At 36.5% G+C, this 11941-nt stretch overlaps 2 protein-coding genes across 3 annotated transcripts; both read right to left on the reverse strand.

The window, feature by feature from the left end:
• Nucleotides 1–143: 143 nt before the first annotated feature.
• LOC111796602 (double-strand break repair protein MRE11) lies at nucleotides 144–8091 on the reverse strand. 2 transcript variants are annotated; one of them, XM_023679297.1, is made up of 23 exons: nucleotides 7968–8091; nucleotides 7430–7473; nucleotides 6804–6939; nucleotides 6215–6372; nucleotides 5871–5961; nucleotides 5521–5640; nucleotides 5380–5448; nucleotides 5218–5309; nucleotides 4958–5060; nucleotides 4753–4860; nucleotides 4597–4659; nucleotides 4449–4520; nucleotides 4248–4325; nucleotides 3906–3968; nucleotides 3760–3820; nucleotides 3450–3532; nucleotides 2933–3046; nucleotides 2648–2725; nucleotides 2327–2398; nucleotides 1997–2235; nucleotides 1396–1513; nucleotides 808–1008; nucleotides 144–618 (listed from the first exon to the last, which is right to left on the reverse strand). In XM_023679297.1, the coding sequence occupies exons 2-23, from the start codon at nucleotides 7444–7446 to the stop codon at nucleotides 580–582; spliced, it is 2175 nt and encodes a 724-aa protein (XP_023535065.1). In that variant the 5' UTR covers nucleotides 7447–7473; nucleotides 7968–8091; the 3' UTR covers nucleotides 144–579. The 2 variants fall into 2 exon arrangements, with proteins under 2 accessions (XP_023535065.1, XP_023535067.1); XM_023679299.1 differs by having other exon boundaries at nucleotides 6804–6955.
• Nucleotides 8092–8852: 761 nt separating this feature from the next.
• On the reverse strand, nucleotides 8853–9907 carry LOC111796659 (dynein light chain LC6, flagellar outer arm). The gene is made up of 2 exons (XM_023679377.1): nucleotides 9628–9907; nucleotides 8853–9251 (listed from the first exon to the last, which is right to left on the reverse strand). The coding sequence occupies exons 1-2, from the start codon at nucleotides 9763–9765 to the stop codon at nucleotides 9057–9059; spliced, it is 333 nt and encodes a 110-aa protein (XP_023535145.1). The 5' UTR covers nucleotides 9766–9907; the 3' UTR covers nucleotides 8853–9056.
• Between the last annotated feature and the right edge of the window lie 2034 nt (nucleotides 9908–11941).

Raw genomic sequence — 11941 nt, forward strand, 5'->3', positions numbered from 1 at the left:
TGTCGACCTCAATTAAAGCAAAGACGCAATACATCTAGAGGTGGTAAATGAAGTATTCTTTATATACATCAAGAACGATCTACCTCTTAAAAATGGAAGAAGGCAAAGACGCAATACATCTAGAGGTAGTAAATGAAGTATTCTTTATATAAATCAAGACCGATCTACCTCTTAAAATAGAAGAAACAATTGACTCTATTGATACAGTAATAATCCAGTAAAATCCCGAATGTCGAAAAGATTGAGAAATAAAATGTTATATAATTAGAATAAAGCTCCCTGTAACTTAAATTGTTAAATATATAAAGCTAAGGTCACTATTGTGCCAAAAAAAATAAAAAGAAGTTACTCTGCTTACCAACCAACACCTACAGAACATCCATCTTCTCCAGTTAATAAACGCAAGTCTCCAGCTGAAATGTGCTACATCACAAAAACGATTTAACACAGCATGAATTATACGGTGGATGAGTTGATAGGACAGGAAATATGTTCTCAACTCGAATCAAGACTCAGGTCGCCTCATGTCGTAGCTGGCAGTGAATCTATGAGGTTACATTCATGGCAAAGGTAGCTTAGCTATCTACCTTTTCTCAGTGCACCATAATTTCTTGTCGCCTGAAAATGTTAAGATAGATCCAGGGTAACAGTATGTAGAAGATCTCTCATTCTCACTCTCTAATAACTATAACAAAGATAGCTCTGTGATATTTTACTTTTTAGAACTCAAGTGATATTTTAAACAAATCAGTAGGTCAACAAGGAATATTTAAAAAATTCTCCATGTAAAAGGAAATGGATGCTAACCCGAGGTTGAGACTTATTTAATCTCTTTCTAGCGTTGTCTTCATCTTCGCTGTCATCATTGCTGTCATCTCTACCCATGAACGTTCTCTGAACTGCGGAGTTGTCTGATTTCTTTCCCCGTTTAGACTGAGTGGATCCTCTCCCTCTACCCCTTGGAGCAGTGCGCTTTCTTCCTTTGCTGAGAAGACTATCATCATTTTCCTAATAGAAAATGAACGTGGTTCAACAGATTAATCAAATAAGCATTGGTAATCTTCAATATAATTCGCTGTGAAAATCAATTTTCACAGGCAATATCAGCTACAAATTCTTGTATTTCATTAAAAAAATATCTTTTAAAAAGTTTCAATAATACATTTAAACTTTTTTTAAAAATTTAAAAAATACAATTACGGTTGGTTTTGGATGGAAACAAGTAGTATGTTGTTTTAAAAATACCACTAAATTTTCAAAATAAAGTACAAAATTCATAGATATTTAGCCAAAATTTAAATATGGAAACTTCAATAGTTAATATTTGCGGTTTTATCTATAAGTTCTACATTCTGCAGCTGAATTAACTCAAACTAATTGAGAAATGTACCCTACCGAACTGTCATTAATTTCTTCCACTTCATTTTCCCTTGGTTCTTCGCTAGAAGCAGAATTCATAACATCTGTATCGGCTATGCTTCGAACAGTAGCAGTTGCAGCAGCAGATGCAGACCTGCATTTTTAGCTACAACATTACATTTTATGATTGAAGTATGACACGAAGGACGTTCTTTATATTTAATCATCATACGAACAAACAGTAACATCCTTTTTAAACTTCAAGGCTATCAATATATTTGTTGTATAAGAGAGAAAACAAGATAATATAATTTGGACATCAACCCTTTACGCTTAAGTGTCTATATAATGCTGGAACTATAGATAGGGATAATTGGCGAATCTAACCATTCTATTTTTCTTGGTTGGGAAGGGCAAAATTGTGGGAGACACAAGTAAAACCTCACAACCAGCTGCTATGTTAGTGTTCCACGACATGCTTAGTAGATAGTGATTATTACTTTCCCTTTGTTTCAAATCTCTGACTCAGCAGGTTTTTGCAGAGAAAAACACTGGCTAACAGCTAATTGTAGTTTTAGGAGTTTCTACTGGCATTTTTTACTAAACAATATTTACTAATAACTGAGTCAGGAAGAACCTTTGCGATTGTCGAAATCCAAGAGATGCATCAAGAGTTGTCTGCTTCAGGCTACTGGTGCCCCTCCCTCTACCCCTTCCCCTTCCTCGTGTGGAAGTTTTAATTGGAGTGTCATCAGCTGCCTTAGATGATGCTTTCCGACCTCTAGTGGGCTTTGACCCAGATGCTTTTACCGTATCCTCATCATCACTGAAAGAAACAGCAGACCCAACTGCCGTGGAACTTTTACTGCCTAAATCCTGATATTGCGCATGATCAACAAAATTCTAATAGATAACAAGAGAGAAAATTCATGTGATGAGACGTAAGAGTAGAATAAAGTATAACTACTTTTGACGACTGCATAGATGATGTGAATGCCATATCCTTCTTGGAATGGGTGTTCCTCTCCTTGACTCGATCCTGTAGAAAATATATTCCTTTATTAATTCATGCACATTTATACCAAACTATAGACTTAAACCGGTGTATTTTCATTTATATGTTTACCATCCCGACGATCTGTGCACTTATTCCATTTATAATTGCTTCCATCTACTTTCTTTCTAATTATTATTTCTTTCTGCGTATATGTGTGGGCGAGTGAGCGTAAGTGTGTGTGTGTGTGTGTGAGAGAGAGAGAGAGGGAGAGAGAGAGGGAGAGGGACTTTCCTCCAAGCACTCCCCAACTTTAAGAATTAAATCTTCTTCTTCAAACTTCAAAGGATCTGCGTCTTGAGAAATCTTACTCTATGACGAGAGAAATTTAAGAATTATTAGCATTGAGAATATAAAGGAAATATACGAAGTAGAGAAAGAATATACTAAAGGAATTTCTAATACTTTTGCAAGTTATTATCATAAATACAAACTTTTAAACTTGCAAGTACACAGAAAATATCAAACAGGAGGATCCACACTTAGTTGCGACGATGGAGGATAAATTGAAGTACTTACTCGTGTTTCTTCTAGATTGTATTGCACGCAGGAATAAAATGCCATTTTGTCATCTTTATTTACAAAATTGTGCAACGCAACATCCAAATCATTGACAGGAAGGATCTCCATTTTCTGAATGATCGAATATGGCCATAGACACAACAAAAAGGGCATTAAATTGCAGATAAATAATCTGTCAAGAATCGTAATATCATTTGCAAGTGCTCATCTTTATGATTTTGAATACCCAACTCTTAAATTCTAGAGAGAAAAAAAAAATGATCGTAATAATAAGGACAGAAAAAAAAAATGGTCCATAGGATAAAATAACCCAAAAATGTAATATTGTCAATAACGCATCATGTGACCCTATTTATGGTCTAATTCATGTGAAAACTTACTCTCGGTAAATTATAATTCCTAGGAAATAAAGAAATATTACACAGTAACCCATATAGGAGCAGCTCTGTAAATTCGATATAATTGATGAAACAGCACCAAAAAAAAAAAGGAACGAAAAAATAATTGTTTATACCAGATTATTTTCTGCAACTAATGCTTCTATGTTTTGTTGGTTTAGTTCTTCTGGACGAAGCCTTTCTGAGTCATCAATTTTCACTATGCAAAAGAAAGAAAGGAAGGAAAGAAGTTACAGAGCACATAAAACCATGAAGCAACAACTAGTGGGGACTTTGGTTAAGTCAATTCCGAATAATAATAATAAAAAAAAAAAAGTTGACCACTTGGCATGAGATGTGACATTAAGAAATCTCCAATACCAACAAACACCACCCTCCCCCGACCCCCCACCCAATCCCAAAGGCAAAAGGCTAGGAATTAATCACCATCACTGCGACCTTTCCTTGAAGCTTTTGAGAATATAAGGATGTCTTGAGGATTTGCTACCTGAAAATAAATATGTTAAATTGTTCTAGCACAATATTGAAAAATGAATACAGCTTCCTGATCCAGGATTCCAGTAAGACACTACCTTGCCAACATATTTCTGACCAAATCTTTGAGGATTTATTGTCATAAACCCAGAGTAATCCACCTGCCAAATTAAAAAAGTTCATGATCCATACGCATAGGATTTCATTATTCAGAAAAAGAAGTCGGCATTGAATTGACTAGATTTTGGGAGAAAGAGAAAATGATAAAAATGCAGAAAAGTGAGCTTAGAATAATAAATCAGTAAACATTTAAGATGTTGAGTTATGTTCTAAATGACCGAAAAAGATGCAGTTAACCTTATGAATTAAGCTAGAGAGATGCAAGAAAGAAAAGACGTAGAAAGAACTTTCAAGAGCTGCAGAACAGCATACATGGTTACCTTTATGCGGACTAATGGAAGCTTGAGCTCTGATTTGTTTACAGCCCTTTTGCTAGATTTCTCAATCAAACTTTGAACCTGAAAAACATTGTGAAGTATGTAATTCATACACCCTGGTTACCACACTCTAAAAAAAATCGATAAAACAAAATGGGAAAACGAGGAAAATATTTCAACACCATTTGAACAAATTTTACATACCACTTTGTCCAAGTGTTCGATAATTGAGTTCTGATCATTAGAGTCGATGTCAGACTCATCCTTCAATACAATCTGCGTCAGAAAATTTGATTAATCAATCATCGGTTAGCATTGATGAACATCAAACAAAAACCACATATAACATTACCTCTGTGTACTCAAATGGCCTTACTGAAGTCAAAGGTATCTTGGTTGGCCGATATTGATTACCCTAAGTATATGATGATCCATGATTAAGAACACGCAGGTCTAAATACATTGCAGCTTCCATGCATACATGCAAAAACATTTTGACAAAGACAACCTTAATTTCCAACAAAAGGACATGCTTTGGCTTTGATTCACCATCAATCAATGATGTCGCGACAGAGGAACCTGGTTGTGTGATGTGAAATCCCATCCCAGGAACTTCCTGGAAAGAAATAGCAGGCATGCAATTTGATGAACTATCCCGAAGATTGTCCTATAGTGTTTCTTCCTTTGGAGAGAGAGAGAGATAGAGATGATACCAGAGGGTCAACCAAACATTCGTGTTCATGTCCCCAGACAATGAAGTCCAAGAAGCGAGGTAAAAAATGCTCATTTATTGCATTTTTAGGATTTGCCTTTACTCTGCAGGCCAAAGTAATTTCCGTCGGATTAATTTTAAATTCACCAAACTGGCATCACAGTAGGAATAGTCCATCACACATGATGTCGATAGAAGATATTGTTAAATGCGGAAACTAAATTTTCCTCAAATGTAGCTAATAGCCATAAACTATGTAACCTGTTTTGATGAAGTACCAGAATGTTGAACCAGTCTGTCACTTGACAGCCTTCCTGCGCTTCAGGCCGCATCCACTGAACAGCATGTGGTGTCTGAGAAGTAAAATAAATGTGAGTATCATAAACACTCGGGAATTCAAAGGTTGATTTCAACATAAAATACCTGGAACATCCTGTTCAGTCTTTCATCTCTAATATTTCCAAGACCATAAAGAGCCACGGATGTTGAACCCTGAAAACTTATAGCACACTCAGATTATTAAGTATACTGCCTTAATTGCATAGAAACTACCCACCAACCAACCTTTTTGATAAGAATGGGGCAGATGGTGATCTGACCAACACCAGAACCACCAAGAACCATTTTCCCGAAGTAGTTCACAAGATTGCATGCAGAGAGAATATCAACAGCTGAAAGGTTGTCCTATCCACCAATAATAGATAGATGGTATGAAGATACGTAAACCACGATCAAATGTATGACCAATAGGGCACACAGAAGAACAACAGCTAAGTAGAATAGATTACTTGTTAGACCCTGTAAACCAAAACCAGGACCCAACTGGGTAAAAAAAAAAACTGTGCTGGTGTGGTCGAAGTGTTGACTGCAAAATTATCATAATAAAAGACATCCGTCTACAGTAATATTCATACCACTCCAGCAGGATCATCATGGTTTCCATGAATACTGAATACTGGCAAACCAACATTAAAATGAGGATCTTCATAGTTGACGTGACCAAATCTGTTCAACACAAGAATGTAATGAACAACGAAAACCTTTGGAAACAAACATCTTGACAATATGAAACTAATGCTGAAGATTCAAAGCGAGATAGAAGTTCAAAATCAGTCTCACATTGAGAGAGGTAATGAGAATTAAGAAGTTAGTGAAGCAACTCCAAGTGCAAAATTCTAAGGTTGATAAAAAAAGCATGAAGAATAAGAAGATACAGATTTGCATGAATAAGCATTTGAATGCACGTATAAGACATTACGTGTTTGGAAAATTGATGGTTTGGTCGCTAACAACTTGGAAATGCACAGGTTTATCATTAAGGCAATGATGACGCAGGATCTCAATTGCCTTCACTAATGTTGATCGTGATGGCTTGTTCTCATGGAAAAGGTCACCGCCAAGAAGTAAAAAATCCACCTGAATGGAAACAATTGCCAGTCAGGATGCATTCGACAGGTCTAAAGAATAAAAAAAATCCAGCATATGATTTGATGTAACAATAAACGATATGTTATTTCTGCGACCTCTTTTTAATTAGAGCTGAAAGATGAGAACCATCAACTAAAGAGGACTCAAGAAGTAATATTGCAATAGTTTCCATGGTTTTGAATTGAAGAGAATAATTATGAATGCAGTTCCTCTCTGCTTCTGCCCAGACGAGAGAAGCAAATCATTTGAAATAATTTATCAGTTCTACAACAAAAATACTAATAGAACAAATTAAAGTCATTTTGATCAAGTTCCTCAACTCATCCCTGAAGGACTAATGTGACCAAAATACATTACAGGCCATGTGAACGAGCATCTAAGAGAAATCGGAACACAGGAATAATAAAACTCCCCATCACCTGCTTTTGTTCTGCAATTGAGCATATCTCTTCAAATGCCTGGAATGAATCATGCCGCCGTATTTCATCCTTCTCCAAATAACCCAGATGGCAATCTGTTGCGACAAGTATTCGAAGTGTATTTTTCATCTCCTCCCTAATAAATTGTCATTCTAAATTCAAAAAAAATTGGAAATAGTACAACAACAAAAAAAAAAAAAATTGCTGATTTAATCATAGATGTTCTTTTAGCATGCACATAAAAATTTCTTGATATAAATAAAAATCTGAGTAGGAAGTTTAATTAACAAGTCGAGAGGAAGATTGGTCTTTCCGTTGAACTTAAGTCTATGGAAGTCGAGATTGATCAACTAACATATGAATGCTCTCTGCAAAGAATTTTTTTAAAATATGCATAAAACTAAAGCTAGAAACAGCACCACATCCACAATGTCTCCTCTCACCTAGAACCAAATACAAAAATACGTCTACTTCTCACAATCCAACCTTTCCAAAAAGATACCCAAATCTGCAGTCAACTACAAAATTCTTGGCCTGGCTCACAAATTTGATTTCTAGCACTCCATTTCGGAATGAAAAAAAAATAAAAAAAAGACCTCAAAATAAGGAGAAAAGAAACCGATTACCGAGATATATCTCCCATTGCAATAACCCTTGGACTTCCTTGAACCTACGATATAAGAAAACGTTATGAACGGCGTTAATCCGAATCCCACATATCAAGTTACAAGTTTCTGAACATGAGCACTTCCAGCTATCCACAATATATGAGTTAAACGTCCATTTCTTCAATATCTCCCATCATTCCCAAAAACGAAGTAATGAACTAACACGAAGTTAAAATCGATACTGTGAACGATAAAATGTATATTCCACTAAAATTTCCAATTTCATAATCTTAAACCCTAAACAGGGTTTTAAGCGCAAACATTCAAAGTTGGATCAAGAAAAGGCCAAGCACTTTACACAAGCTAAAACTAAGCTAATCAACAGAGAATAAACCCGTAAGCGTGAGATGGAGAGAATGGATATCAAACCGACTCTCCACAAGGTGTTTGTGATTAATTTCGCGTAATAAACAGAGAATTCTTATTCAACCCGCATTTTCACTGAAGCGAAACGGCAAAGTGGAATCCAGAAACAAGCGAAACGAAGTTTGAATACCTGTGGTTATGGCGATCAGACGAACTATGGAGCTAGCAGAGCGGAACTTCAGACATGGAAATGCAGAAGAATGAGGTCAAAGCGGTGAAGCGTGGCGTGGCGGGGAATTTTTGAAGCCATGGACGGGGCGTGGGGTAAATTTTAAATTGGAATGAAATGTTGTCCTTATTAGCAATATTTTAATAATGGTTCAATTAAGGTTTTTTAAGTTTAATAAAATTTAATTTTGTATTTAATAAATTCTAACCAAATCAAAATTTACAAAAAATAAATAAATAAATAAATAATAATGTATTAAATATATATTTTTTTAATTTACTATACTTATAAATGGTTAAATTTATAATTTTTTAAGTTCGTGAAATATATAATCTCAAATTTTAAAATTTATAAACCAAACCTATAATTTAATTGTTAGACGAATACGACTCTCCACAATATTGTCCACTTTGAGTGTAAGCTCTCACGACTTTGCTTTGAGCTTCCCCAAAAGGTCTCACACCAATGGAGAGAGTATTTTTTGTTTATAAACTCATGATCATTCCCTAAATTAGCCGATGTGGGACTTTCATCATCCAACACCAATTAACGTGATTTGATCAAATCTTTAAGAACAAGATACGTAATTGATTGCATAGATTAATAATATTAAGAATATATATTGATTTATAAGATCTAGAATATAAATATTGATCTTGATTGTCGTGACTATCGAGATCGAGTTTTTGATTAAACTCTCGAAAACCCATATATAAAGGGTATTCTTTAACGTTTAGATAGAGATGAAAATGAAGTGGCAAATTTACTGGTTATCTCATGCTCGGCAACTGAACCAATTAATTTCGAGAAATGAGTTTAAATTGAACTATAATGTATGAAATTCCGTTGAAATCGTATTAACAAAAGTATATGTATATATTAGCATTAAGATGGTCGATATACATACATAAAACAAAAACCCACATATATTTAATAATTCAAAGTCGATTTAACGTAATTTTTTCTTCATAAAATCGACTTTAAAGAATTAAACGCATGATCATGAATGATTTTATTCATTTCAAAATCACGAATTCTACTAACATCGGATCATTCTTTGACAGTCTCCAAAACAGAAAGTTGAGTTGGATCAAGTTGTTCGGAGTCGGAAGAGCCTCTGAACAGCAAAACTGCAAGGCTTCCAACACAAAAATAGATGAAGCATCCGCAACAATGTGTCACAAATGACCCAAAATCCGTTCCCACTATGCATTGCCATCCTCCACCGTACATCCCGTCAAATTCCTGCCCAATTTTCAACACAAAATATCAATCGACTCGTTATATATCTATCTCGATTTAAAATTTTTAACTATCGTGACTGTGAAATCCCACATCGATTGAAAATGAGAACAAAACATTTCTTATAAAAATATGAAAACCTCTCTCAAATAGACTTGTTTTAACAAACGTGAGCCTAACAACGATACGTAACGAATCGAAACAGACAATATCTATTAGTACTGGACTTGAGATTATAACTATTAGGACTTAGCTGATTGTAACATCAGCTCAACAGCTCGATTCACAGGAGTTATTACTGACATTGACCATTAACTTCGAAAACAAGTCATAAAACTAAAACTAAAACATTTTCATACATAACGAACCTAAATTTTACCTTTTTAATGAAACGGGCGATGTCAGTGGGTTCAGTGACATCAAAACTGTCGAGCGCCTTAGCCGCAAGGTCTAGAGCGTCCTGTTGCATGGCCTGCAACATATCCGTCTCTCCGATGATTGCTTTGCCTTCTAACATGGCGGCCAACGGCGGAGTTGGCGGCGGGGCTGTGGCGGATGTGGGCGGAGGGGGAAGGAAGCAGGTTTAGTTATATAGAAGCTTAGGATAAAGTTTGGCTGGTGTGTGGCTCACCCATGTCCATACCCTCTCTATGTGGTCACTAGTGGGTCTTGGTAGAATGATACCAATTCCTTCATTTTGATACCCAAATAGGTCCAAAAATTTATGCGTCAAATCATTTAGATAAGCTTCGACCAAACTAGTAATGGATAAGTTGCCCACGTGTCGATTAATGGTTAACTATGGTTAATGATGGCTCGACTTGAATAAGACTCATGAACTTTGTTGAATCAGTCAATGGCATCTCGAGCTCCTCTCATTAGCTCGATATACTTTTTCGATCAAAGTGTATTGACTCGTGGAGCTGACGGAGAGCCTCGTGATTGTCTATATCTAATAAGAACGTCTTGGTATTATTTTTGAAATTTTTTTTATATGGGTGTAGAAACCTCTCTCTAGTAGACGCGTTTTAAAAATCGTGAGGTTGACCGCGATACGTAATATGCCAAAGTAGACAATATATGCTAACGATGAGTTTGAAGTGTTACAAATGGTATTAGAGCCAAATAGCTAGCGGTGTGCCAGCAAGGATACTGGGCCCCAAGAGGGATGGATTATGAGATCCCACCTTGATTGTAGAGGAGAAGGAAGCATTCTTTATAAGGGTGTGAAAATCTCCCCGTAATACGTAACACGCGAATGCAGACAATATCTACTGACAGAGGGTTTTGACCGTTACAAATGGTATCAGAGTCAAGCATTCTTTGTAAGGGTGTGAAAATCTACTCCTAATACGTAACATGCCAATGCGGACAATATCTGCTAACGGAGGATTTTGATTGTTACAAATGGTATCAGAGTCAGACACCGAGCGGTGTATCAGTGAGAACACTGGCCCTAAGGAGGTGCCAGTGAGGACGCAGGCCAATGCGGCGTGCCAGAGATAGAACGAAACATTTCTTATAAGAATGTAGAAACCTCTATTTCTCTGGGTATCGTAAGGCTGACAACGATACGTAACGAACTAAAGCGGACAATATCTGCTAAAGATGAGTTTTGACTGTTACAAAAACGCTCGCCCATGATAGGGTCGCAACGGACAAGAAAAAAGGTGGCATAAGGTGCTTTGTATTGGTGAATGGAATCAACGCTACAATATGTGGATATGTAATTGAAGCCTTTTCAATGAGATTCCAACTCGTCCCACTCCGAACGTCAAATGGTACAGACCAGGCCGAGAAAATCCCACCACCGTCGAGCCCGGAGAGCTCCCAAGCACTCTTGCGGCCCGGTTCCATGATTTTCGAAGCCCGCTGTGGAGAAACTATGGTTAGTGTTGGGTTTTATGTCCTAAAACTCATAGTTTGTAAACAAAGATATATTCTATTTTCAATAAAGTTATTATTGTTGTTTATTCAGTAAAAATTGTTATTGAATAAAGTGAACTTTACGATCATTAATCTAAATCCAATAAACTAAGAACACTCTGGCTATAGTATGACTACTTGAACTATATGTAGAGACATAAGAGTGGATCAAGTTCAAGTATATAGTCAAAATGATCTATAGTATAAGGATAAGGCTGAGTACCTTATTCTGGGGACACTATGGATGCGGCCCACTTTTGTATATGATATAAACAATGCGATCACTAAATTGTGCATGTGGAGACATGTGAGTGGGGGCGTCCTATGCAATGAGTATTGCATAAGATCGGACCATGAAGAAAACCACTCTCACTTTATAAAGTCGTTTACTGTTGAGACTGATTTTCTTTTCATTCGATAACCTAGGTAACTCGGTTTTAATCCTGAGCTAACCATGAACTCCTGTTTATTCGGAATTATCCTTAGATTTGCATGGGTGAGAGTGGCTCTAGTTCGCCGACTCAACAGGCCTCCCATTTCAGGGGTAAGACTGGGTGAATGGCTGGGGACGTGGGGTGCAAGACGGAATTCACTCCTACCCACTTTTAGGGATAGAAGAAAGGTAGTTCCCTTAAGCACTGACTCCAGGTCTTGAACAAGGGGCCCCACCCTCTCATTGGCCTGAGAGGGATTCGGTTTACTGGTTGGACCACAAACCAATTGTTTATTAGAGGATCAGTGAGACATAAGGAACAAGAAGTAACTTC

This window comes from Cucurbita pepo, chromosome LG06, assembly GCF_002806865.2.
Source record: "Cucurbita pepo subsp. pepo cultivar mu-cu-16 chromosome LG06, ASM280686v2, whole genome shotgun sequence".
Taxonomy (NCBI): domain Eukaryota; kingdom Viridiplantae; phylum Streptophyta; class Magnoliopsida; order Cucurbitales; family Cucurbitaceae; genus Cucurbita; species Cucurbita pepo.